General features: G+C 37.6%; 1 protein-coding gene across 5 annotated transcripts in view; it reads left to right on the top strand.

Annotated features, from left to right (window-relative positions):
* Positions 1-23,318, top strand: part of HEPH (hephaestin) — a 96,080-nt gene that overhangs the window by 27,630 nt on the left and 45,132 nt on the right. For 3 of the 5 annotated variants that reach the window (XM_067722778.1, XM_067722777.1, XM_067722776.1), the window contains exons 9-13: positions 9,881-10,012; positions 12,436-12,647; positions 13,637-13,787; positions 16,134-16,346; positions 22,888-23,101. In XM_067722778.1, the coding sequence (XP_067578879.1) occupies positions 9,881-10,012; positions 12,436-12,647; positions 13,637-13,787; positions 16,134-16,346; positions 22,888-23,101 (922 nt within the window). The remainder of the gene's footprint in view (positions 1-9,880; positions 10,013-12,435; positions 12,648-13,636; positions 13,788-16,133; positions 16,347-22,887; positions 23,102-23,318) is intronic. The other 2 variants (XM_067722781.1, XM_067722780.1) reach the window with 1 other exon arrangement.

Here is a 23,318-nt window from a genome sequence, read left to right as displayed (position 1 = left end):
TTATTATAAATGGAATTCCTTTTGTAATTTCTTTTTCAGATTTTTCAATGTTAGTGCAACTGACTTTTGTGTGTTGATTTTGTATCTCACTACTTTGCCTAATTCATTGATTCTAACAGTTTTTTGTGGGCACTTTAGGATTTTCTAAATAAGTATGATAAAGATCTTATCATCTGCAAACAGATAATTTTACTTCTTCATTTCCAATTTGGATATCTTTTATTTCTTTTTCTTGACTAATTGATCTGGCTAGAAGCCCCAGTAATATGTTGAATACAAGTGGTAAAAGCAGGCATCCTTGTTCTTTCCTGATCTCAGAGGAAAACTTTTCAGTCTTTCAACATTGAGTATGATGTTTGCTGTGGGTTTTTCCTATATGGCTTTTATTATATAGAAGTAGACTCCTTCTATTTCTAGTTTCTGGATTTTTTTTTAATTATTAAAAGGTGTTGAATTTTGTCAAGTGTTTTTTCTGCATCAATTAACATGATCATTATTTCCCTTCATTTTTAACATAATATATTACATTGATTAATTTTTGTAAGTTGAAACGTTCCTGCATTCCAGGAATAAAACCGACTTAGTCATGGTGTGTAATGTTTTTGTTTTTTTTTTTTTGCTTTTTTTAGAATTGAATGTATTTTTATTTTTTTTAACATCTTTACTGCAGTATAATTGCTTTACAGTGTAATATTTTTAATATGTGGCTGAGTTTGTTTTGCTAGTATTTCATTGAGGATTTTTGCATCAGTGTTCATAAGTAATATTGGTGCGTGGTGTTCTTGTAATATCTTTGCCTGGCTTTGATATCAGTGTAATGCTGACCTCATAGAATGATTTAGGAAGTATTCCCTCCTCTACAATTTTTTTGGGAATATTTGAGAATTGGTATTACTTCTTTAAATGTTTAGTAGAATTCACGAGTAAAGCCATCAGGTCCAGGGCTTTTCTTAATTCCCAGATTTTTGATGGCAGATTCAATCTCTTTATAGGTCTTTCAGATTTTCTATTACATTATGATTAATTCTTGGTTGTTTTTCTGTTTTAGGAATTGTCTATTTTATCTAGGTTTTCCAATTTGTTGGTTTACAAACAAATTATAATCTTTTTATAATCTTTTAAATAATATTTCTTATAATCTTTTTATATAATCTCTTATAAACATTTTTTTCTTTACTTCTGTAGAATCAGTAGTAATGTCCCCAATTTCATTTCTGATTTTAGTAATTTGAATCTCCTACACTTTTTTCTTACTCCATCTAACTAAAGATTTTTCAATTTTGTTGACCATTTTGAAGAACCACTTGTGGTTTCATTGATTTTTTTAAATATGTTTATTGGAGTATAATTGCTTTACAATGTTGTGTTAGTTGCTGCTGTATAACAAATTGAATCAGCTATATGTATACATACATCCCCATATCCATTCGCTATTGCATCTCCCTCCCACCCTCCCTATCCAACCGCTCTACAGTGACACAAAGCACAGAGCTGATATCCCTGTGCTCTGCAGCTGCTTCCCACTAGCTATATATTTTACATTTGATAGTGTATAGATGTCCATGCTACTCTCTCACTTCACCCAGCTTACCCATCCACCTCCCCATGTCCTCAAGCCAATTATCTAGGTCTGTGTCTTTATTCCTCTCCTGCCCCTAAGTTGTTCAGAACCATTTTCGTTAATTACATATATATTTGTTAGCATACGGTATTTGTTTTTCTCTTTCTGACTTATTTCACACTGTATGACAGTCTCTATGTCCATCCACCTCACTGCAAATATCTCAATTTCAATTATTTTTATGGCTGAGCATTATTCTATTGTATATATGTGCCACATTGTCTTTATCTATTTATCTATCAATGGATATTTAGGTTGATACCATGTCCTGGCTTTTGTAAATAGTGCTGCAATGAACATTGTGGTATATGACAATTTTTGAATTATGGTTTTCTCAGGGTATATGCTCAGTAGTGGGATGGCTGGGTCATATGATAGTTCTAGTTTTAGTTTCTTTAAGGAACCTCCATACTGTTCACCATAGTGGCTGTATCAACTTACATTCCCCCCAACAGTGCAAGAGGGTTCCCTTTTCTCCACACCCTCTTCAGCATTTATTGTTTGTAGATTTTTGATGATGGCCTTTCTGACTGTTGTGAGGTGATATCTCACTGTAGTTTTGATTTGCATTTCTCTAATGATTAGTGATGTTGAGCATCCTTTCATGTGTTTGTTGGCAATCTGTATCTCTTCTTTGGAGAAATGTCTATTTAGGTCTTCTACACATTTTTATATTGGATTGCTTTTTTTTTTTTGCTGTTGAGCTGCATGAGTTGCTTGTATATTTTGGAGAGTCATCCTTTGTCAGTTGCTTCATTTGCAAATATTTTCTCCCATTCTGAGGGTTGTCTTTTCATCTTGTTTATAGTTTCCTTTGCTGTGCAAAAGCTTTTAAGTTTCATTAGGTCCCATTTGTTTATATTTATTTTTATTTCCATTTCTCTAGGAAGTGGATCAAAAAGGATCTGCTGCAATGCATGTCACAGAGTGTTATGCCTGTGTTTTCCTCTGAGGCTTTTATAGTGTCTGGCCTTACATTGAGGTCTTTAATCCATTTTGAGTTTATTTTTGTGTATGGTGATAAGGAGTGTTCTAATTTGATTCTTTTACATGTAGCTGTCCAGTTTTCCCAGCACCACTTATTGAAGAGGCTGTCTTTTCTCCATTGTATATTCTTGCCTCCTTTGTCAAAGATAAGGTGACCATAGTCCATTGGTTTATCTCTGGGCTTTCTATCCTCTTCCATTTATCTATATTTCTGCTTTTATGCCCGTACCATACTGTCTTGATTACTGTAGCTTTGTAATATAGTCTGAAGTCAGGGAGTCAGATTCCTCCAGCTTGGTTTTTCTTTCTCAATATTGCTTTGGCTATTCGTGGTCTTGTGTGTTTCCATACAAATTGTGAAAAAAAAGTTCTACTTCTGTGAAAAATGTCCTTGGTAGTTTGATAGGGATTACATTGAATCTGTAGATTGCTTTGGGCAGTAGAGTCATTTTCACAGTGTTGATTCTTCCAATCCAAGAATGTGGTATATCTCTCCATTTTACATCCTACTACTTTACCAAATCATTGATCAGCTCTAGTAGTTTTCTGGCGGCATTTTTAGGATACTCTATGTACAGTATTATGTCATCTGCAAACAGTGACAGTTTTACCTCTTCTTTTCTGATTTGGATTCGTTTTATTTCTTTTTCCTCTCTGATTGCTGTAGCTAAAACTTTGAAAACTATGTTAAATAATAGTGGTGAGAGTGGGCAAACTTGTCTCGTTCCTGATCTTAGTCAAAATTGTTTCAGTTTTTCACCATTGTGAATAATGTTGGCTGTGCGTATGTCATATATGGCCTTTATTTTGGTGAGGTAAGTTCCCTGTATGCCTACTTTCCAGAGGGTTTTTATCATAAATGCATGTTGATCTTAGTCAAAGATTTTTCTGCATCTATGGTGATGATCATATGATTTTTATCCTTCAGTTTGTTAATATGGTGTATCTCATTGATTGATTTGCATATATTGAAGAATCCTGCATTTCCAGGATAAACCCCACTTGATCATGGTGTGTGATCCCTTTAATGTGCTGTTGGATTCTGTTTGCTAGTATTTTGTTGAGGATTTTTGCATCTATATTCATCAGCAATATTGGCCTGTAGTTTTTGTTTGTGTGTGTGTGTGTGTGGCATCTTTGTCAGGTTTTGTATCAGGGTGATGGTGGCTTTGTAGAATTAGTTTGGGAGTGTTCCTCCCTCTGCTATATCTTGGAAGAATTTGAGAAGGATAGGTTAGTTCTTCTCTAAATATTTGATAGAATTCGCCTTTGAAGCTATCTGGTCTTGGACTTTGTTGGAAGATTTTAAATCATGGTTTCAATTTCAGTGCTTGTGATTGGTCTGTTTATATTTTCTATTTCTTTCTGGTTTAGTCTCGGAAGGTTGTGCTTTTCTCAGAATTTCTCCATTTCTTCCAGATTGTCCATTTTATTGGCATATAGTTGCTTTTCGTAATCTCTCATGATCCTTTGTATTTCTGCAGTGTCAGTTTTTTCTTGTCCTTTTTCTTTTCTACTTCTATTGATTTGAGTCCTCTCCCTTTTTTTCTTGATGAGTCTGGCTAATGGTTTATCAATTTTGTTTATCTTCCCAAAGAACCAGCTTTTAGTTTTATTGATCTTTGCTATCGTTTCCTTCATTTATTTTTCATTTATTTCTGATCTGATCTTTATGATTTCTTTCCTTCTGCTAATTTTGGGTTTTTTTTTTTTTGTTCTCCTTTCTCTAATTGCTTTAGGTGTAAGGTTAGGTTGTTTATTTTTCTTGTTTCTTAAGGTAGGAATGTATTGCTATAAACTTCCCTCTTAGAACTGCTTGTGCTGCATACCATAGGTTTTGGGTCGGTTTGTTTTCATTGTCATTTGCTTCTAGGTATTTTTTGATTTCCTCTTTGATTTTTTCAGTGATCTCTTTGTTATTAAGTAGTGTATTGTTTAACCTCCATGTGTTTTTAATTTTTAGCCGTTTTTCCTGTAATTTATATCTAGCCTCATAGAGTTGTGGTCATAAAAGATACTTAATATGTGTTCAGTTTTCTGAAATTTGACAAAGCTTGATTTGTGTCCCAAGATATGATCCATCCTGGAGAACGTTCAATGAGCAGTTGAGAAGAAAGTGTATTCTGTTGTTTTTGGATGAAATGTCCTATAAATATCAATGAAGTCCATCTTGTTAAATGTATCATTTAAAGCTTGTGATTCTTTATTTATTTTCATTTTGGTTGATCTGTCCATTGGTGAAAGTGGGGTGTTAAAGTCCCCTACTATTATTGGGTTACTGTCAATTTCCCCTTTTATGGTTATTAGCATTTCCCTTATGTATTGAGCTGTTCCTATGTTGGGTGTATAAATATTTCCAATTGTTATATCTTCTTCTTGGATTGATCCCTTGATCATTATATAGTGTCCTTCCTTGTCTCTTGTAGTAGTCTTTATTTTAGAGTGTATTTTGTCTGATATGACTATCAGTACTCCAACTTCCTTTTGATTTCCATTTTCATGTAATATATTTTTCCATCCCCTCGCTTTTAGTCTGTATGTGTGCCTAGGTCTGAAATGGGTTTTTTGTAAACAGCATGTATATGGGTCTTGTTTTTGTATTCATGTAGCCAGTCTTTTGGTTGGAGCATTTAATCCATCTACATTTAATGTAATTATTGATATGTATGTCCCTATTATGATTTTCTTAATTGTGTTGGGTTTGTTTTTGCAAGTTTCTTCCTTTTCCTGTGTTTCCAGCCTAGAGAAGTTTCTTTAGCATTTGTTGTAAAGCTGGTAGGTTGTGCTGGATTCTCTTAACTTTTTATTGTCTGTAAAGCTTTTAATTTCTCCATCGAACCTGAATGAGATCCTTTCTGGGTAGAGGAATCTTGGTTGTAGTATTTTCCCTTTCATCACTTTTAATATATCCTGTCACTCCCTTCAGGCCTGCAGAGTTGTTGCTGAAAGATCAGTTGTTAACCTTATGGGGATTTTATTGTATGTTTTTTGTTGCTTTTCCCTTGCTGCTTTTAATATTTTTTCTGTGTATTTAATTTTCGATAGTTTGATTAATATATGTTTTGGTGTGTTTCTCCTTGGATTTATCCTGTATGGGACTCTCTGTACTTCCTGGAATTTATTGACTCTTTTCTTTTCCATATTAGGAAAGTTTTCAACTATAATTCTTCAAATATTTTCTCAGTGCCTTTCTTTTTCTCTTGTTCTTCTGGGACCCCTATCATTTGAATGTTGATGTGTTTAATATTGTCCCAGAAGTCTCTGAGACTGTCCTTAATTCTTTTTGTTCTTTTTTCTTTATTCTGCTCTATGGTAGTTATTTCCACTATTTTATCTTGCAGGCCACTTATCTATTCTTCTGTCTCAGTTATTCTGCTATTGATTCCTTCTACAGAACTTTTAATTTCATTTATTGTGCTGTTAATCATTGTTTGTTTGCTCTTTAGTATTCTAGGTCCTTGTTAAACGTTTGTTGTATTTTCTCCATTGTATTTCCAAGATTTTGGATCATCTACTATCATTACTGTGAGTTGTTTTTCAGGCTGAGTGCTTATTTCCTCTTCATTTGTTTGGTCTGATGATTGGTTTCTATCTTGCTCTTTCATGTGCTGTGTATTTCTCTGTCTTCTCATTTTGCTTAACTTACTGTGTTTGGGGTCTCCATTTCACTGGCTGCAGGTTCGTAGTTCCCATTGTTTTTGGTGTCTGCCTTCAGTGGGTAAGGTTGTTTCAGTGGGTTGTGTAGGATTCCTGGTGGAGGGCACTGGTGCCTGTGTTCTGGTGGATGAGACAGGATCTTGTCTTTCTGCTGGGCAAGACCACATCCAGTGGTGTGTTTTGGGGTGTCTGTGAACTTATTATGATTTTAGGTGACCTCTCTGCTAATGGGTGGGGTTGTGTTTCTGTCCTGTTAATTATTTGACCTATGGTTTCCAGCACTGCAGCTTGCTGTTTTTTTGAGTGGAGCTGGGTCTTAACATTGAGGTGGAGATCTATGTGAGAGCTTTCGCCTTTTGCTATTAGGTGCGGCCGGGAAGTCTCTGGTAGACTCATATCCTGAACTCAGCTCTTCTGCCTCAGAGGCTCACGCTGGAACTCCAAGACCCTCTCAGCCAGTCAGCTCAAAAAAAGGGAGAAAAAAATAAAATAAAGAAAAATAAAATATTTAAAAGAAAAAAATATTAAAAATAAAAAGTAAAAAATATTTTTAAAAAAGAGGGAAAGAAGAGAGCAACCAAACCCAAAAACTAATCCACCAATGATAACAACCGCTAAAAACTATACAAAAAGAAAAAGAGAAACGGACAGAGAGAAGAACCTTAGGACACATGGTAAAAGCAAAGCTATACAGACAAACACACACAAAAAAGCATACACATACACACTCACAGAAAGAGAAAAAGGAAAAAATATATATGTTAAAAAAAGGAAGAGAGCAACCAAATCAATAAACAAATCTACCAATGATAATAAGCTCTAAATACTAAACTAAAATAAGCATAAAACCAGAAAAAAATTAGATGCAGAAAGCAAACCCCAAGTCTACAGTTGCTCCCAAAGTCCACTACCTCAGTTTTGGCATGATTAATTGTCTATTCAGGTATTCTGCAGATGCAGGGTACATTAAGGTGATTATGGAGATTTAATCCACTGCTCATGAAGCTGCTGGGAAAGATTTCCCTTTCTCTTATTTGTTCGCACAGCTCCAGCTTTCGTTTTGGCCTTGTCTCTGTATGTAGGTCTCCTGTGGCCATCTGTTCCCCACCCAGACAGAATGGGGTTAAAGGAGTGGCTGATTAGGGGGCTCTGGCTCACTCAGGCCAGGGGGAGGGAGGGGTCTGGAATGCAGGGTGAGCCTGAGGCGGCAGAGGTTGGTGTGATGTTGCAACAGCCTGAGGCACACTGTTTGTTCTCCCAGGGAAGTTGTCCCTGGATCTCGGGACCCTGGAAGTGGCAGGCTGCACAGGCTCCTGGGGGGAGAGGTGTGTGTGTGTGGATAGTGACCTGTGCTTGCACACATGCTTCTTTTTTTTAACATTTTTATTGGGGTATAATTGCTTTACAATGGTGTGTTAGTTTCTGTTTTATAACAAAGTGAATCAGTTATACATATACATATGCTCCCATATCTCTTCCCTCTTGTGTCTCCCTCCCTCCCACCCTCCCTATCCCACCCCTCCAGGTGGTCACAAAGCACCGAGCTGATCTCCTGTAGCAGCAACCTTAGTGTTTCATACCCGCCTCTGCTGTCCACACTGATAGCTGCAGCTCGCGCCCATCTCTGGAGTTCGTCTAGGCAGTGCTCTGAATCTCCTATCCTCGCACACCCCGAATCAATGGTCTCTTGCCTCTTAGGCAGTTCCAGACTTTTTCCCAACTCCTTTCTGGCTATCTGTGGTGCACTAGCCTCCTTTAGGCTGTGTTCATGCAGCCAACCTCAGTCCTCTCCCTGGGATCTGATCTCCAAAGCCAGAGCCTCAGCTCCCAGCCCCCTCCTGCTCCAGTGGGTGAGCAGACAAGCCTCTCTGGCTGGTGAGTGCTGGTCAGCACTGATCCTTGTGTGGGAATTTCTCTGCTTTGCCCTCTGTGCTCCTGTTGTTGTGCTCTCCTCCATGGATCTAAATCTTCCCCACTGTCCACCCACCATCTCTGCCAGTGAAGGGGCTTCCTAGTGTGTGGAAGCTTTCCCTCCTTCACAGCTCCCTCCCAGAAGTGCAGGTCCCATCCCTATTCTTTTGTCTTTTTTTCCACTTTTCTCTTTTGTCCTACCCAGGCACATGGGTAGTTTCTTGCCTTTTGGGAGGTCTGAGGTCCTCTGCCAGCATTCAGTAGGTGTTCTGTAGGAGTTGTTCTACATGTAGATGTATTTTTGATGTTTTGTGGGAAGGAAGGTGATCTCCACGTCTTACTCCTTCACCATCTTGAATGTTCTCGATATTCATTTTCATTGACTTTTAAAATTGTTTTTCTATTCTCTATTTTATTTATTTCTGCTCTAATCTTTATAATTTCCTTTCTTCTGCTAGCTTTGGGTTTTGTTAGCTTTTATTTTCCTAGTTCCTTAAGTTGTAAAGTTGGGTTGTTTGTTTGTGAACTTTCTTGTTTCTTAAATGTGTTTATAGGTATAAGTTTCCAGCTTAGCACTGCTTTTACTACCTCTCATCTTTTGGTATGTTGTGTGGTCATTTTCATTTTCCTCTACATATTTTGTAATTTCCCTTATGATCCCTTTTCTGATATTATGGTTGTTTAAAAGTGTGTTGCTTAATTTCCACAACTTTGTGAATTTTCCAGTTTTCCTTCTGTTATTGTTTTCTTACTTTATCCCATTGTGGATGGAGACAATACTTTGTGTGATATATTTTTAAGTCTATTGAGATTAATCTGTGGCCTAACTTATGGTTTATCTTGGAATGTGTCCTCTGTGCACTTGAGAAGAATGTGTATTCTGTTCTTGTTGGGTAGAGTGTTCTGTATATATTATATCTAGTTGGTCTATCGTGTGTTTTGTCTTCATTTCATTGCTTATCTTTTGTATAGTTGTTTTTTCCATTATTGTAAGTGGGGTATAGGTTCCTAGTCTTTGAACAGAAGTGCAACATTAGGAGTAGCAATTGAGTAAAAACTAAGCCAGAAACCCTGAACTAGGGTTAGAGCCACCATAAGTACTCAAGGTATTGTCTTGGTATTTCTTGTTGATCTCAAAGTTGTTCCAGGCTAGGTTAGATGTGGTAGGTAATGGAAGAAAGGTAAGTGTAGAAGTGATGGCTAGACTACCTAGTCCAGGACCTGACTAGAAGTTATAATAATTTCATCTGTTTCAATTCAGTTTAGGATTGAGGCAAGCTCAGATTTTTAGTTGAGTTCTACCAGGAAATGCAGTTGTGGAAACTGGGGAAATGGGATTGGACCTGACAGTGGAGTAGGAGAAAACCCTGACTTCAGGACCTGGTTCTCTTCCTAATCAGTCATTTGAATTTGGGCAGATCAGTTCCAACTCTCTGAGCTGCAGTTTCCTCATCTGAAAAATGATGATATCATCTGCTTTTTATACCTTTGAATGGTGATTGAAGATCAAAATGAGGTGGTGGACTTTAAAGTGCTTTTTATAACTGTAAATTGCAATATACTTGAAAAAGATTATTCTTCTTATTGCAGAGGAAAAACTTCTCTATCTTTTTCACTTCTTTTTTACTTTTCTTCCCTCTCCTACTTCCATCCTACCTGATCATCCTGTTTACATTACCATTGTCTCTCCTTCCCATTTTCCAGGGCCAGTGATCCGGGCTGAGGTGGGTGACACCATCCAGGTGATCTTCTACAACCGTGCCTCCCAGCCATTCAGCATACAGCCTCATGGGGTCTTTTATGAGAAAGACTCCGAGGGAACTGTGTACAATGATGGTGAGCAGGCAGGGTTTCAAGTAATGTGGGCTACAGATAATAACAGGTACCTATAGAGTACAAATAAATAAAGGAGTGAAAGAGAGAAAAGAAGGCAGAATTAACTGCCATGGACGGATGTTGTTGAATGAATGTATGATATTTTAGTGAGACAGAGCTGGGATCAATAAGAGACAACTACTTTTAAATATATTTAAATATATTCTGATTATGAAAGTACATGTATTATGGAATTTTGATAAACATGGAAAATTATAAAATAAATAAAGTTCATTCATAAGTAAATTGCCAATATATTTTATATACCTTTTAACATTTTTCTGTGTTTATACAAATTTATATATTTAAAAATTTGTGATGATATATTTTGTATAGTTTGGTGTCTTACTATTTTCACTTACCATTATATTGTGTCCATTTTCTATGTCATTATAATCTTACAAACATTTTAATGACTATATAATACTCTAACACATAGATTTTACCTTATCTTCTATTATTTGGACATGTAGGTTGCTTTCATTATTTTTTAATATTGTAAATCATGTTGCAATGAATGAATATATATATTTGGTTTGGACTACTAGCTTAGGAAAAAATCCAAGAAGTGGGATTATTGGGTAGTTAATTTCTTGTTTTCCCTGAGAATAATATTAACACCTGCTAACCTCAAGCCAAAAATACCAAAAAATACTGAAAGCATAAAGGGCAAACTTACAGACAAATCTGGAATAAAAGAACATTCTACAATGCATCTGGTCTAGTATCTTCAAGAAATCAATGCCATAGGGAAAAGAATTAAAGAGACAACACCAAGGGCAATGTGCAAACCTTGTCTGGATGTTAGATGATATTAGGGTATTTTCTTAGGTCTGGTAATGTTATTATGGTAATATAGCAGATACTTACTGATGTATTTAGAAGTAAAATGTCATTATGTTTGCATTTCACTTCCAAATGATTTAGAAAAAGTAAGCATACACATAGATTTAGATAAATTAAAGATGGCCAAGTCTGTGATAAAATAGATAACCAACAAGGACCTACTGTAAAAATAAATAAATAAATAAATAAATTTTAAAAAATACAAAGAGAAAAAAGGTGGCCAAATGTTAACAATCAACTCCAAGTGGTAGGGTAATTATCGCACTATCTTTTAAGGTTTTTTGTATGTTTAAAAATTTAAAGAGTTAGGAACAATGAATGAATAAGAAAAAATAAGTTAAAGCTATCCTAAATTATACCACCATATGATAAATTATACTACAAATATCCTTATGTATGCTTCTTTGCCTACTTTTATGATTATTTCATCAGAATATATATTTAAGATGTGGAATAATATCAGAGGGTGCACACATGAAAATTTCTGATACCTATGTCCAAATTGCTCTCTGGAAAAATTTGCAGTCACATCAATTTGGAATTCCATCAACAGTTACCAAGAGGGAGGACACATTTTCTTACAACCTCACCAGCAGAGGGCAGCCATTTTAATCATTGTCAAAATGTCAGTCTTGTAAGCAAACAACAAAACTCACTGTTATTTCTATTTGCATTAGGTTGAACATTCTTTTCAGTATTTATTTTGTATCTTACTTTTTTTGTGGACATAAACTTTTTAAGGCTTTTGATACATTCTGTCAACATTTTTTCTAAAATGGTTATTTTTATTTACACTTACCCTTTTAATAGGTGAGTGAGAGGAGTAAGTGCCATTTGAACCACTTATCACCAGAACTGATTATTATAATTTGTAAAATTTTGTTAATTTGACAGGCAAAAATATTATATTTTCACTTGTACTAATTTGATTACTAATAGGTTTGAACATATAAAATAAAATTTCTGTGAATTGCCTGACCATGACTTGTGTCTATTTAAGGAATTACAGCCTTAGTATCATATATACACACACACACACACACACACACATACATACAAAACATATACACATCCATACATACATGAATACACATAGAGAGGAAAATATGTTCAACAGTTAGAACCATTCAAAGATTAAACAGGCTATGATGGTAGGTAGTGAGTCTTCTATCTCTGGATACTTTTAAGCAGAGGTAGGACTACAAGAGGAGATGAATGTATGTTTTTAAGTGAGGGATATTCCAAATAAGTTTTAAAAGTTCTTTCAATCCTTGGGTCCTATGAGTTTGGAAAACTGAAACCTAGGGAAATTTAAATTTCCCCAGTTCATATCACAAGTAGTGGCAGAACCAGAAACCAAACTCTAGTCTCTTGACTCCTACTCAGAACCTTTTTTAATATTCTATATTTTATGTTGCTGCTTCTCCTACTGCTACTCCAAAATGCATTTGTAGATTATGATCTTTACTTCACTGTTTGGAGATGATGATACTCACTCTAGCCAATGTGAGTAATGAATTCTATGTCTTTTCCTATAGGCTCATCCCACCCTGGGTTGGTGGCTAAGCCCTTTGAGAAAGTAACATACCGCTGGACAGTCCCTCCCAATGCTGGCCCCACTGCTCAGGATCCTGCCTGTCTCACCTGGATGTACTTCTCTGCTGCTGATCCCATAAGAGATACAAATTCTGGTCTGGTGGGCCCCCTGCTTGTGTGCAAGGCTGGTGCCTTGGGTGCAGATGGCAAGCAGGTATTGCCATGGTTTCTGGCTGGAAAGCCTGCTGGGAAGATGATGAGGTTGGGTTGCTGAATAGGAGTTAAGCATGGAACTGGGTTCTAGTAGTGAAGGAATAAAAACAAAAGTTATTGAATCAGAAATTAATAGTTGGTGACTTCATGCTATCTTGCATGCTATTCTTTTATTCACAAACACATATCTTCCTTAGTCTCTATTCCTTTCTATTTTATATTCTCCCAACATCTCCTCATTGTTTTAACCTCAGTGGCCCTTAAACCTTGCTCCTAATTCCTAACTCTGCCCTACTATTTTCTTTCCTTCTTTCATAACCAGCCCATAAATCTTAGCTGTTTAACCTTGAGCAAATTACTTAACCTCTCTTTGTCTCAGTTTCCTCATCTACAGTAAAGGGTTAACAATAGAAGAAGGTATCTTGAGTTTCTGTGAACACTAATTAAAATAATCCATATAAAGTGCTTGGCACAGTGTCTGATACCTAGTAAAGACTCAGTAAATGTTAGCAGTAATAATAATAATATTACTAAAATTAATAATAAAATAATAGTAAGTTAGTAATTAGTATAATTATTTTTTCTTTTATTTTCTAGCTTCTCCATTCCCATAGAATCCTCTGCCACCCCCTCCCCGATCTCCCAGCCGTCTTTCCCCACTCCTTCCCTTAATTGATTCCAGGCTCTCTTCTATCACACTCTGTACCTCTTCATCAATCTTGTGCACAATCTTGTGCCTCTTTCATACATCCCTCCCCTCCAGTCTTATCACTTTATTCTAACCCCCTTCACCCACCTGCAATTTGAAGTTACCTGAGGAAAAACTTTACAGCAAGCAACTGCAGCTCTAGGCAGGAGATATGGGCTTGGATCTGTGTTTGGAAAAGGAAATGGAAAATAATCAGGGATCATTGGGCTCTGGAGCTGCACAGTCCACAACTGCTGAAACTGTGGTTATTCCCACTCTGTTTTCTTCCACTGGGACTACAGAAAGGAGTGGATAAAGAATTCTTTCTCCTTTTCACTGTGTTGGATGAGAACAAGAGCTGGTACAGAAATGCCAATCAAGCAGCTGCTATGTTGGATTCCCGACTGATCTCAGAGGATTTCAAGGGTTTCCAAGACTCTAATCGGATGCATGGTATGGGGAGTGCTTTTACCCTAAGCTACAACTGAGAGATTATAAGTAAAATCTAGCCTAGATTTAATCATGATCCATTCCTGAAAACATTGATCCTATCGGTCATCTCTTCCCAAGAGACAAGCTACATCAAGGTATTAAACCTAAGACAACATATCTTATACTTAGTCCTTTCTTGTGCTTTGTTCTGTGTTACACAGTATGGGAGACACTAGAAAAAGATACTGTAAAATGAGGACTGCACACAAAGAATCCGCTAGAGAATGAGGAGAGTAAGCTGGGATGATACCTTTCCAGTCTTATCTTCTTCTTTCTTATCACCCGCTATTCTTGCTTCCCAACCCCATACTCCAGCCAAATAGGGATATTTTCTCTATATAGACATACCTTGTACTCTTCTGAGTCCATGCTTTTGTAATGATTTGTCCTCCACTTGAAATACCCCTCCTTACATTTTTGCTCTTAGCCAGTGGAAATTCTTCTCATTTTCTAAGGCCCTACTCAAAAGCTACCTCCTCCTCATTTCTTATTACCAAGTCCCAGGATGATGATACCCTCTTACTAACTACTATTGTATTTTTATCAGACTCTTTCAATAGCAAGTTCCATACACTCCAAAATATTGTAGTTATTTGTTACGTGCCTTTTGACTTCTGCTAGAGTGTAGTCTCCTTAAAGGTGAGTATTGTTTGTTGTTTATCTGTGTATCTTTTACATGATCTAATATATAGTAAGTAGTTATTGAACTAGTGAACTACTAAATTAATGAATAGGTGGGTGGGTGAGTGAATTAATGGGGAGTCATGGTCCAAGTTTGTAAGGAACTCTCAGCATTTTGCAATGAAATGAAACTAACACCCATGAAACAATTATAGAATATTCAAGACAGACTATAATTAAGTGCTAAATTGTGTGGAACAGCTTTTAAGTGACATAGCATTCAGAAAAGGAGAACATTAATGAGGAACAATCCAGTTAAAGGATTCCTGGAAGAAGGAAGTGCTTGACTGAGCCTTGAAGTCTGAATAACTTTGCAATCAAACATTATAGGTAGGGGAAGCAGAATCAAGCAGTTAGCGATGGTTCCATCAGCATCCCAGGGGATTATCAAATAAAGTTACTCATTAAAGCTGGTTCCAGTGGATGTAGGAATATTGAAAAGGGATCAGCTTCAAGCAGGTCTCCCTGTATTTTTGAGCGGAGTATGCAGGGTGGGAGAGGGTCAAGAACGAGTGTGTTGTCTTTTGGCTCTATCTCTTGCTTCTCATTACCAGTCAGTTACATCAGTTGGAAAAAGTAATACAGTCTACAAACCAAGTTTATTCCAGTATGAATTTATTTGACAACTGATAAGTACTAGGTAACATGCGAGGTGCTTGGAAAAAATGATGTGCTTCATGCTAGGTCAATCTAGTGTGGGAGATAAATTTGTACTTAAATCACTGGACTCTGTGGTAAGTGACATTTCAGAATTTTGTGGGGAGAAAAGTTTCAAGGAAGCCAGAAAGAGTGCAAAAACTGCTTTACAGGGTAGATGATATTTGAGCTAGTGCATGATGGATATGTAGTAATTTGCTGTAGAGAGAAACCAGAGGGAAAGTTTATTCCAGGCAAAGGGAACAGCCTGTGAAAAATCAACAAGTATTTTCTACATGCCTACCATGTTTAAGGTCCTGGGAATACAGAGGCAAATAGAGCTCACAGGATAAAGGTGTGTATGTGTGTGTGAAAGAGAGTGAGAGGATAGGATATAGGTAGGAGTACCAGGGAGGAGGCTTTCGTGTGGGAGTTCAGACCAGAGATGTTGAGAGCCAGAAATAAGGCAGTGGGAGTGAAGATGAAAAGGAGGAAACAGATTGAAAGCTGAGGAAGGAACCTTGGGGAACTCCAACACTTTACAGAGGCATGGAGAATGAGTATAAGATGGAGGAGGAACATTCAGAAAAGTTATAAGAGAACCAGGGACATTTGGTGCTATAGAATCCAAGGGAGAAGAGTTTCAAGAAAGTGGGAATAGGAAAGATTAATACGTGTGTGTGTGTGTGTGTGTGTAAGTGTGTGAAAGAGTTGTGGGAGTGGAGAGTAGTTCAGTTTTGCCAGGATGTGAAGTATGGTGGAGGAGGGGCAGCAGGTAAAGCCAGAAAGGACAATAGGGCCCTCGTCCCAAGAGGCAGATCTTCATAAGTAGAACTAAAGTGGCTTAGGGAAGAAGGCAGAGGAGTTGAGAATGACTCAGAAATTTCAAGTTGTGGGAAAACTTAGTACAGAGCTGATGCCATGCTGCTGGCTGGTGCCCAAGTAGTCTGGTCTCACCTCCCCATCCTGTCTTGTGTTTTTGTTTTCCAGCCATTAACGGGTTTCTGTTCTCTAACTTGCCCAGGCTGGACATGTGCAAGGGTGACACAGTGGCCTGGCACCTGGTTGGCCTGGGCACAGAGACTGATGTGCATGGGGTCACGTTCCAGGGCAACACTGTGCAGCTTCAGGGCATGAGAAAGAGTGCAGCCATGCTCTTTCCTCACACTTTTGTTATGGCCATCATGCAGCCTGACAACCCTGGTAAGTGCTTTAGCAGCTGGCCCTAGGCTGAGAAACTTTATTGGGCATTGGACTGGGTGAGGTGGGGGGCTGGTGAAGAGAAAAGGAAAGTCATGTTGAGGGTACTTGTGAACTTTTCAAAACAGTTGTGTCTTCTCCTTCCTCAATGTGTACTCCATGTTTTGGTTATTTGGATTCTCTTCTCAGTTGCAGGCAGAATAAAGAGCTGAGGAAGCTCTTTTCTGAAACAACAGGAGAGAAGTAGGGATGCTGCCCAGTATCAGGGCAATTCTTGTATAGGCAGAGGGTAGACTTGGTTGCATAGACCCTTGGCCATGTAGAGATTCTATAGATTTAACTCTTGCACTGGAAAAGAGGTCCATGAGATGTACCTATAAGTGCTTCCAACTCTGATATTCTGTGAGGAGTTTTGCAAACTTCTGGTGGGAGTGGGGGGCGAAGTGTGCTGTAACATTTGCAGCCTAGGAATCAGAACACAGGAACTTCTAGTCCAGGCTCTTTCATTAACTTGCTGTCCAATTTTTGTCTAATTACTTCCCCTCTCTGTGGCTAGATTTCTTCCTTCTTTTTATTTTTTGTTAATTCTTCCCCCTCTCTCCCTCTCTTCCTTTCTTCTCTTTCTTCCTCTGTCCCTCCTTCCTTCCCTCTCCTCCTCCCTTTCCCTCTCCCTATCCTTCTTTCATGATGAAATTTGACTAGAATGTTTCTCCAGATTCCATCTGTGTCTGATATTTCATAACGTAGCAGTCATTTCTCTTTTTTTGTATATTTTGATTATGTTTTTAGCATCTTTATTGGAGTTTAATTGGGTTACAATATTCTGTTAGTTTCTTCTGTGTAACAAAGTGAGTCAGCTATATGTGTACACATATCCCCAAAATCCCTCCCTCTTGAGACTCTCTCCCACGCCTCTACGTGGTCACAAAACACCGAGCTGATCTCCCTGTACTATGCAGCTGCTTCCCACTAGCTATCTGTTTTACACTCGGTAGTGTAGATATGTCAATGCTACTCTCTCACTTCGTCCCAGCTTAACCTTCCCCCCTCCCCGTGTCCTCAAGTCGATTCTCAACGTCTGTGTCTTTATTCCTGTCCTGTCCCTAGGATAATCAGAACCTTTTTTTTTTCTTTTTAGATTCCATATATATGCGTTAGCATGTGGTAATTTTTTTCTCTTTATGACTTACTTCACTCTGTATGACAAAATCTAGGTCCATGCACCTCACTACAAATAACCCAATTTCGTTTCGTTTTATGGCTGAGTAATATTCCATTGTATATATGTGCCACATCTTCTTTATCCATTCATCTGTCGATGGACACTTAGTTTGCTTCCATGTCCTGGCTATTGTAAATAGTGCTGCAGTGAACATTGTGGTACACGATTATTTTTGAATTACGGTTTTCACACGGTATATACCCAGTAGTGGGATTGCTGGGTCGTATGGTAGTTCTATTTTTAGTTTTTAAGAAACCTCCATACTGTTATCCATAGTGGTAGTATCAATTTACATTCCCACCAACAGTTCAAGAGTGTTCCCTTTACTCCATACCCTCTCCAGCATTTATTGTTTCTAGATTTTTTGATGATGGCCATCTGACCAGTGTGAGGTGATACCTCATTGTAGTTTTGATTTGCATTTCTCTAATAATTAGTGATGTTGAACATCCTTTCATGTGTTTCTTGGCAATCTATATATCTTTGGAGAAATGTATATTTAGGTCTTCTGCCCATTTTTGGATTGGGTTGTTGTTCTTTTGCTATTGAGCTGCATAAGCTGCTTGTATATTTTGGAGATTAACCCTTGTCAGTTGCTTCATTTGCAAATATTTTCTTCCATTCTGAGGGTTGTCTTTTCATCTTGTTTATGGTTTCCTTTGCTGTGAAAAAGCTTTTAAGTTTATTAGGTCCCATTTTTTTAATTTTGTTTTGTTTTTATTTCCATTTCTCTAGGAGGTTGGTCAAAAAGGATCTTGCTGTGATTTATGTCATAGAGTGTTCTGCCTGTTTTCTTCTAAGAGTTTTATAGTGTCTAGTCTTACATTTAGGTCTTTAACCCATTTTGAGTTTATTTTTGTGTATGGTGTTAGGAAGTGTTCTAATTTCATTCTTTTACATGTGGCTGTCCAGTTTTCCCAGCACCACTTATTGAAGAGGCTCTCTTTTCTCCATTGTATATTCTTGCCTCCTTTATCAAAGATAAGGTGACCATATGTGCATGGGTTTATCTCTGGGGTTTCTATCCTGTCTCATTGATCTATACTAAAAACAGAAATATAGTAATTTCTCTTTGCAGTGCCTGAGGTATATTCTTTTGTCCAGGCAGTAGGTGGCAATAGTGTTGGTAAGAAAAATCTGTCAGTTAAATGCAGTTCCCACGAAAGTTTTATTTTAGTTCTGTAAATTCCATTCATATTTGAGAAAAAAATCCTTAAACAAAGGAAATTTCCTTGACAAATTAACAATTTCAGCCTGGCACTGGGTTTGACAAAAACTTGACAAAAAACATCACTTGGGTCCTCATTTCTCCCCATCTACCTAGGATACTTTCTTGGTCAAGAAGAGTTATTGTTAGCAAATTAGAAATAACCATTAATGGGGCTGAAAGGGACAATAGAATTAAGTGCTTGTAGTGAGTGCTAGGGTGGGGAACTTCTGAGAAAGAAAGACCCATCTCTCTAGCCTTGGTCCCAAAGTCAAATCCTAGGTTTAATATCCTTCCTATGAAATTAGCCAGGCTACCCAGCCAGGTTTATATGCCTCTGTGGGGCTCATTCTTACTCTGGATGAGTGAAATTATTTTTGTGCCACACTAAGGCCCAAGGAGAGTGACTGTAGATGGCTTAAAAACATGGGAAGAGAGGCAGTGAATGGGTTTATAACAGTAAAGGCTTAAAAGGTTAATCTTGGTCAAGATTTCTGAGTTTTCTTATTAGAAAAAGCCCAGGCTCTTTTTACCTTTGCATTTTCCAGTCCTTTCAAACTCTCCTCTTTCTGAACAATCCTCGAGTCATAGAATGTTTGAACTGGTACAGCCCCTTCGAGATCATCTTTCATTTATTTTGCTAATGGGTGGAAGAGACAGAGATCTGGAGGGGGGAAAATGATTTTCTCATGTTAGGAACGTCAGCTCTAAATTTTTTTCCTCTTGCCCCTTCTTCATCAACCCCTGTTGATTCTTACTCCTAGGTAATCTCTTTAATCTGAAGTCTCCTTCATTCTACCTTGAGAGTTTAGTCTCTGATTAAGACTGAGAGAGGCCATTGTAAGTAGTTCCCCAAAGACAGGACAAAATTTCCAAGTTAATGGAAAAGCCAGAACCAGAATCTGGCTTTGGAATTCTAGAAAAAGGGGTAGCAATGAAGATTGGTAAATATAAATATGCAATTAAGCAGCTTTGCAGATGACTTAAAGCATTACCATGGAGATTCAACATGTTGTTTGCTGGATGCTTACAATTATGTTTAACAAAACAGAAGAATAAATTCCCAGAAAAAAATGCAGCAAAATGCTAGGAGTGTGAGTGTTGTGGGTTTATCGGTGACATTTTTAATCCTGTTTTTGCTTTGCTTTAAATTCTAATAATATTTTAATTTCAAATATTAATAACCTTTAATAGAAATGATGATTTTGCACTTAAAAATGTCCCGAATAATACACCTCAGCTTTTCCGAAAGAACCACTGATACTAGAGCTTTGATATCCAGGGAAAGTGGCAGAAAAAGAGGCTAGAGCTTGTAATGTGCTATTTTCCACCAACTTCATGTTAGATTTCTCAGCAGCAAAGAGAACATTTATTACTTCACATTATTACTTCACATTTCTTGTGAAGTCCAAGTGGTGTGGACTTTACAGCAGATAGCTGTGGGTAGAAATATAAACATTGGAGGAAAAGTCCAGGCTAGAGAGAGAGATTTGAGTATTTTCATAGTTGAAGTCCTTTAGCATGTAAAGTTATAGGAAATAAAACTTAAAGCAAAAATCAACATTTAAGTGGTAGAAGGGAGAAGACAAACCAGGTTAAGGAGACAGAAAAAAATTGGTCACAGAGGTAGGAGGAGACTCATATGCCAAAGGCAGAAAAGCGTTGAAAAAGAAGCAACTTGGGGACTTCCCTCACGGTCCAGTGACTAAGACTCAACACTCTCAATGCAGGGGGCCCGGGTTCAATCCCTGGTCAGGGAACTAGAACCCACATGGTGCAACTAAAGATCCCATGTGCTACAACTAAGACCTGGTGAAGCCAAATTAATAAATAAATTTTTTTTAAAAAAAGAATCACCTTGGACAACAATGTCCATATGAGATGATGTGATAGTCCTAGGTCATATGATTCTCCCAAAAAGGCTTCTATCTTTTCCCATTCCCTCCAGTGATCATCAGACTTTCTTCTCCATACCAACCCCTAAGCTATGATGTTTGGACAGTGTATGCAGTCATTCATTTGCACAGAAATTCATTCACTCAACACATATTTATTGCACACATTCCATGTGCTAAGACTGGGATAGAGAGGTGAAAAGATAGACATGATACTTACTCCCAGGGGAGATCTACAACAAACACACACACATAAAATAATAAGATAATTTCAGATCATGATATATGTCATGAAGGAAATAAAATACAATGGTGTGATGAACTGATTGGAGCTTTAGAGAAGTTATTTAGGGAAGACCACTCTGAGATTGTGACATTTAAGATCTAAGTAATGGGGAGGAAGGAGCTATATGAAGATCTCTGAGCAGAATATTCCGAGCAGAGGGACAAGCAAGTGTAAATGTCTCAAGGTGGGAATAAACGTGGTTTGTTCAAGGGTCAGAAAGAAGGCCAGTATGGTTGGAGTGTAGTGAGCAAGGAGAAGCCTGACATCATATGAAATCATAGAGGTTGGCAAGAGTCATATTATATAGGGCCTTATAGACCACAGTCAGGAACTTGAATTGTATTCTGAGTATGAATGGAGCATTTAAACAAGGCAGCAATGTGCTCTGGATCATATTTGTTAAAGAGGACCCTGTATCTTGTTTGGAGAATGTTTGAGGTGGGAGGGAGAAACAGAGAAGACAGTTGTGAGACCATTGAAGTTTTCCAGGTGAGAGACGATAGTGGCTTTGACTAAGGAAGTGAGAGTGGAAACAGAAGGATGACTGTGAGGGAAGAGATGATAGGATTTATTGATGGAATAGATTTGGGGTATAAGGGAAATTGAAAAGTCAGAAAGTAGATATGGAAAGAAAATATTAGATTTTTTCAAGAAGTCTATAAACTAGTGGAAAGGACTGTTTTTTAAAGAGAGGAGCACTTAGTCCTTAACCATGTGATTTATATGTAAAGTGTTTTAAGAGTAGAGAGGTCAAGAACATAAAGTCCAATGTGGGCCAGAGTAGTCAGCGAGGACTTTCTGGAAGAGATGAAGCATGAATTGGGTCTTGGAGAATGAGTGAACACTTATAGATATTTATGGGGAAGGGGATGGGCAGGTCTATTCCAGAAAAGTAAAAATAACATGAGTGAAAATTCCAAGATAAGAATGAGATATGTGAGAGGGGCAATCAGGGACAGATTTAGTTAAAGCACTGATGAGTTTGGGACAGAGTGGTAAGTGGGATTGCATCAATAGTTTTCAGCTAGCTCATAGAGGCCTTTAAAAGCTAGGAGGAATTTGTAGTGGTGGTATAGGCAGTCAGCAGTAAAGGAAGTAATACTGGGGAAAATGTAAAAAAGTTAGTTTCTCCTGATCAATAGTCTATGAGCCTATGTGTCCTTGACATAGAAATCTGGATCTTGAGATTAGATCCAGGCAGCTCTACAATTCAGACATTTAAGACTGATATCCAAATATTTCATTGTAAAAAACCTAGGGGAAGCCATTCCAAAGCTCTCTGATGTAAGAATTCTTGTGATCAAGAAATTCATATATATATATAAGCCCACATTTATTTCTTTGAGACTTGGTAGGAAGGGAGAAAATTGGTCAATTTCTTCCTTTAAATAATAATTACAGCTTTATTTACTTACTTATAGTTTCACTTATTGAACATTTACTCTATAATGTGCCAAGCAATATCTACATATTATTGTGTTTAATTCTAAAAAAATCCTATTAAGTAAAATGCTCCCCACTTTACCATGAGGAAACTGAAACATACAGAGGCTTAAAATTTTCCTGAAGGTTATATAGAAAATAAGTGTCAAATAGGGTGACTGACCATCCCGGTTTGCTCAGAACTGAGGAGTTTCCAGGGGCATGGGACTTTCAGTGCTAAAACTAGAGAAGCCCTTGGTAAACAGGGAGGAGCTGGTCATCCTAGTGGCAGGTTTAGTTTTAAACCCAGACAATGTAGCTTTGGCACCAGAGCTCTTAAACTCTGTGCTCATTGCTCTCAATAAACTTGTAATAATCTTTTATCTAATGCATGGAAAAACCTTATCTAAAACTACCCACTCTCTGCAATATGCCTAGAGAGAAGTAGGAACTCCCTCAGACACTATACAGGGGTGTTTTGATTCAGGTTTTTCTCTCTGTTCCTACCTCAGGGACATTTGAAATTTACTGCCAGGCAGGCAGCCATAGAGAAGCAGGAATGAGGGCAATCTATAATGTCTCCCAGTGTCCTGGCCACCAAGCCAACTCTCGTCAACATTACCAAGCTGCAAGGATCTACTACATCATGGCAGAAGAGATGGAGTGGGACTATTGCCCTGACAGGAGCTGGGAACTAGAATGGCACAACCAGTCTGAGAAGGACAGGTAAGGCTTCAGAAAAGAAGTGATCACACTTTCAAAGACTCTGGACCATTTTACTGAAATGGAGGAGGATACTGAAATTCTGAGCTGTGGAGGCACTTATCTGAAGTCAACTAATAAGATACCAACAAATCTAGAGGAAGGACTAGAACACAGGTAAGCTGGTACTCAGTGCTTTGTCTATGTTGTTATACTGTAGAGCTGAAGTAAAACCTTGCCC

Source organism: Pseudorca crassidens, chromosome X (assembly GCF_039906515.1).
Source record: "Pseudorca crassidens isolate mPseCra1 chromosome X, mPseCra1.hap1, whole genome shotgun sequence".
NCBI classification, from domain to species: domain Eukaryota; kingdom Metazoa; phylum Chordata; class Mammalia; order Artiodactyla; family Delphinidae; genus Pseudorca; species Pseudorca crassidens.
This window is presented reverse-complemented; position numbering and strand designations above follow the sequence as displayed.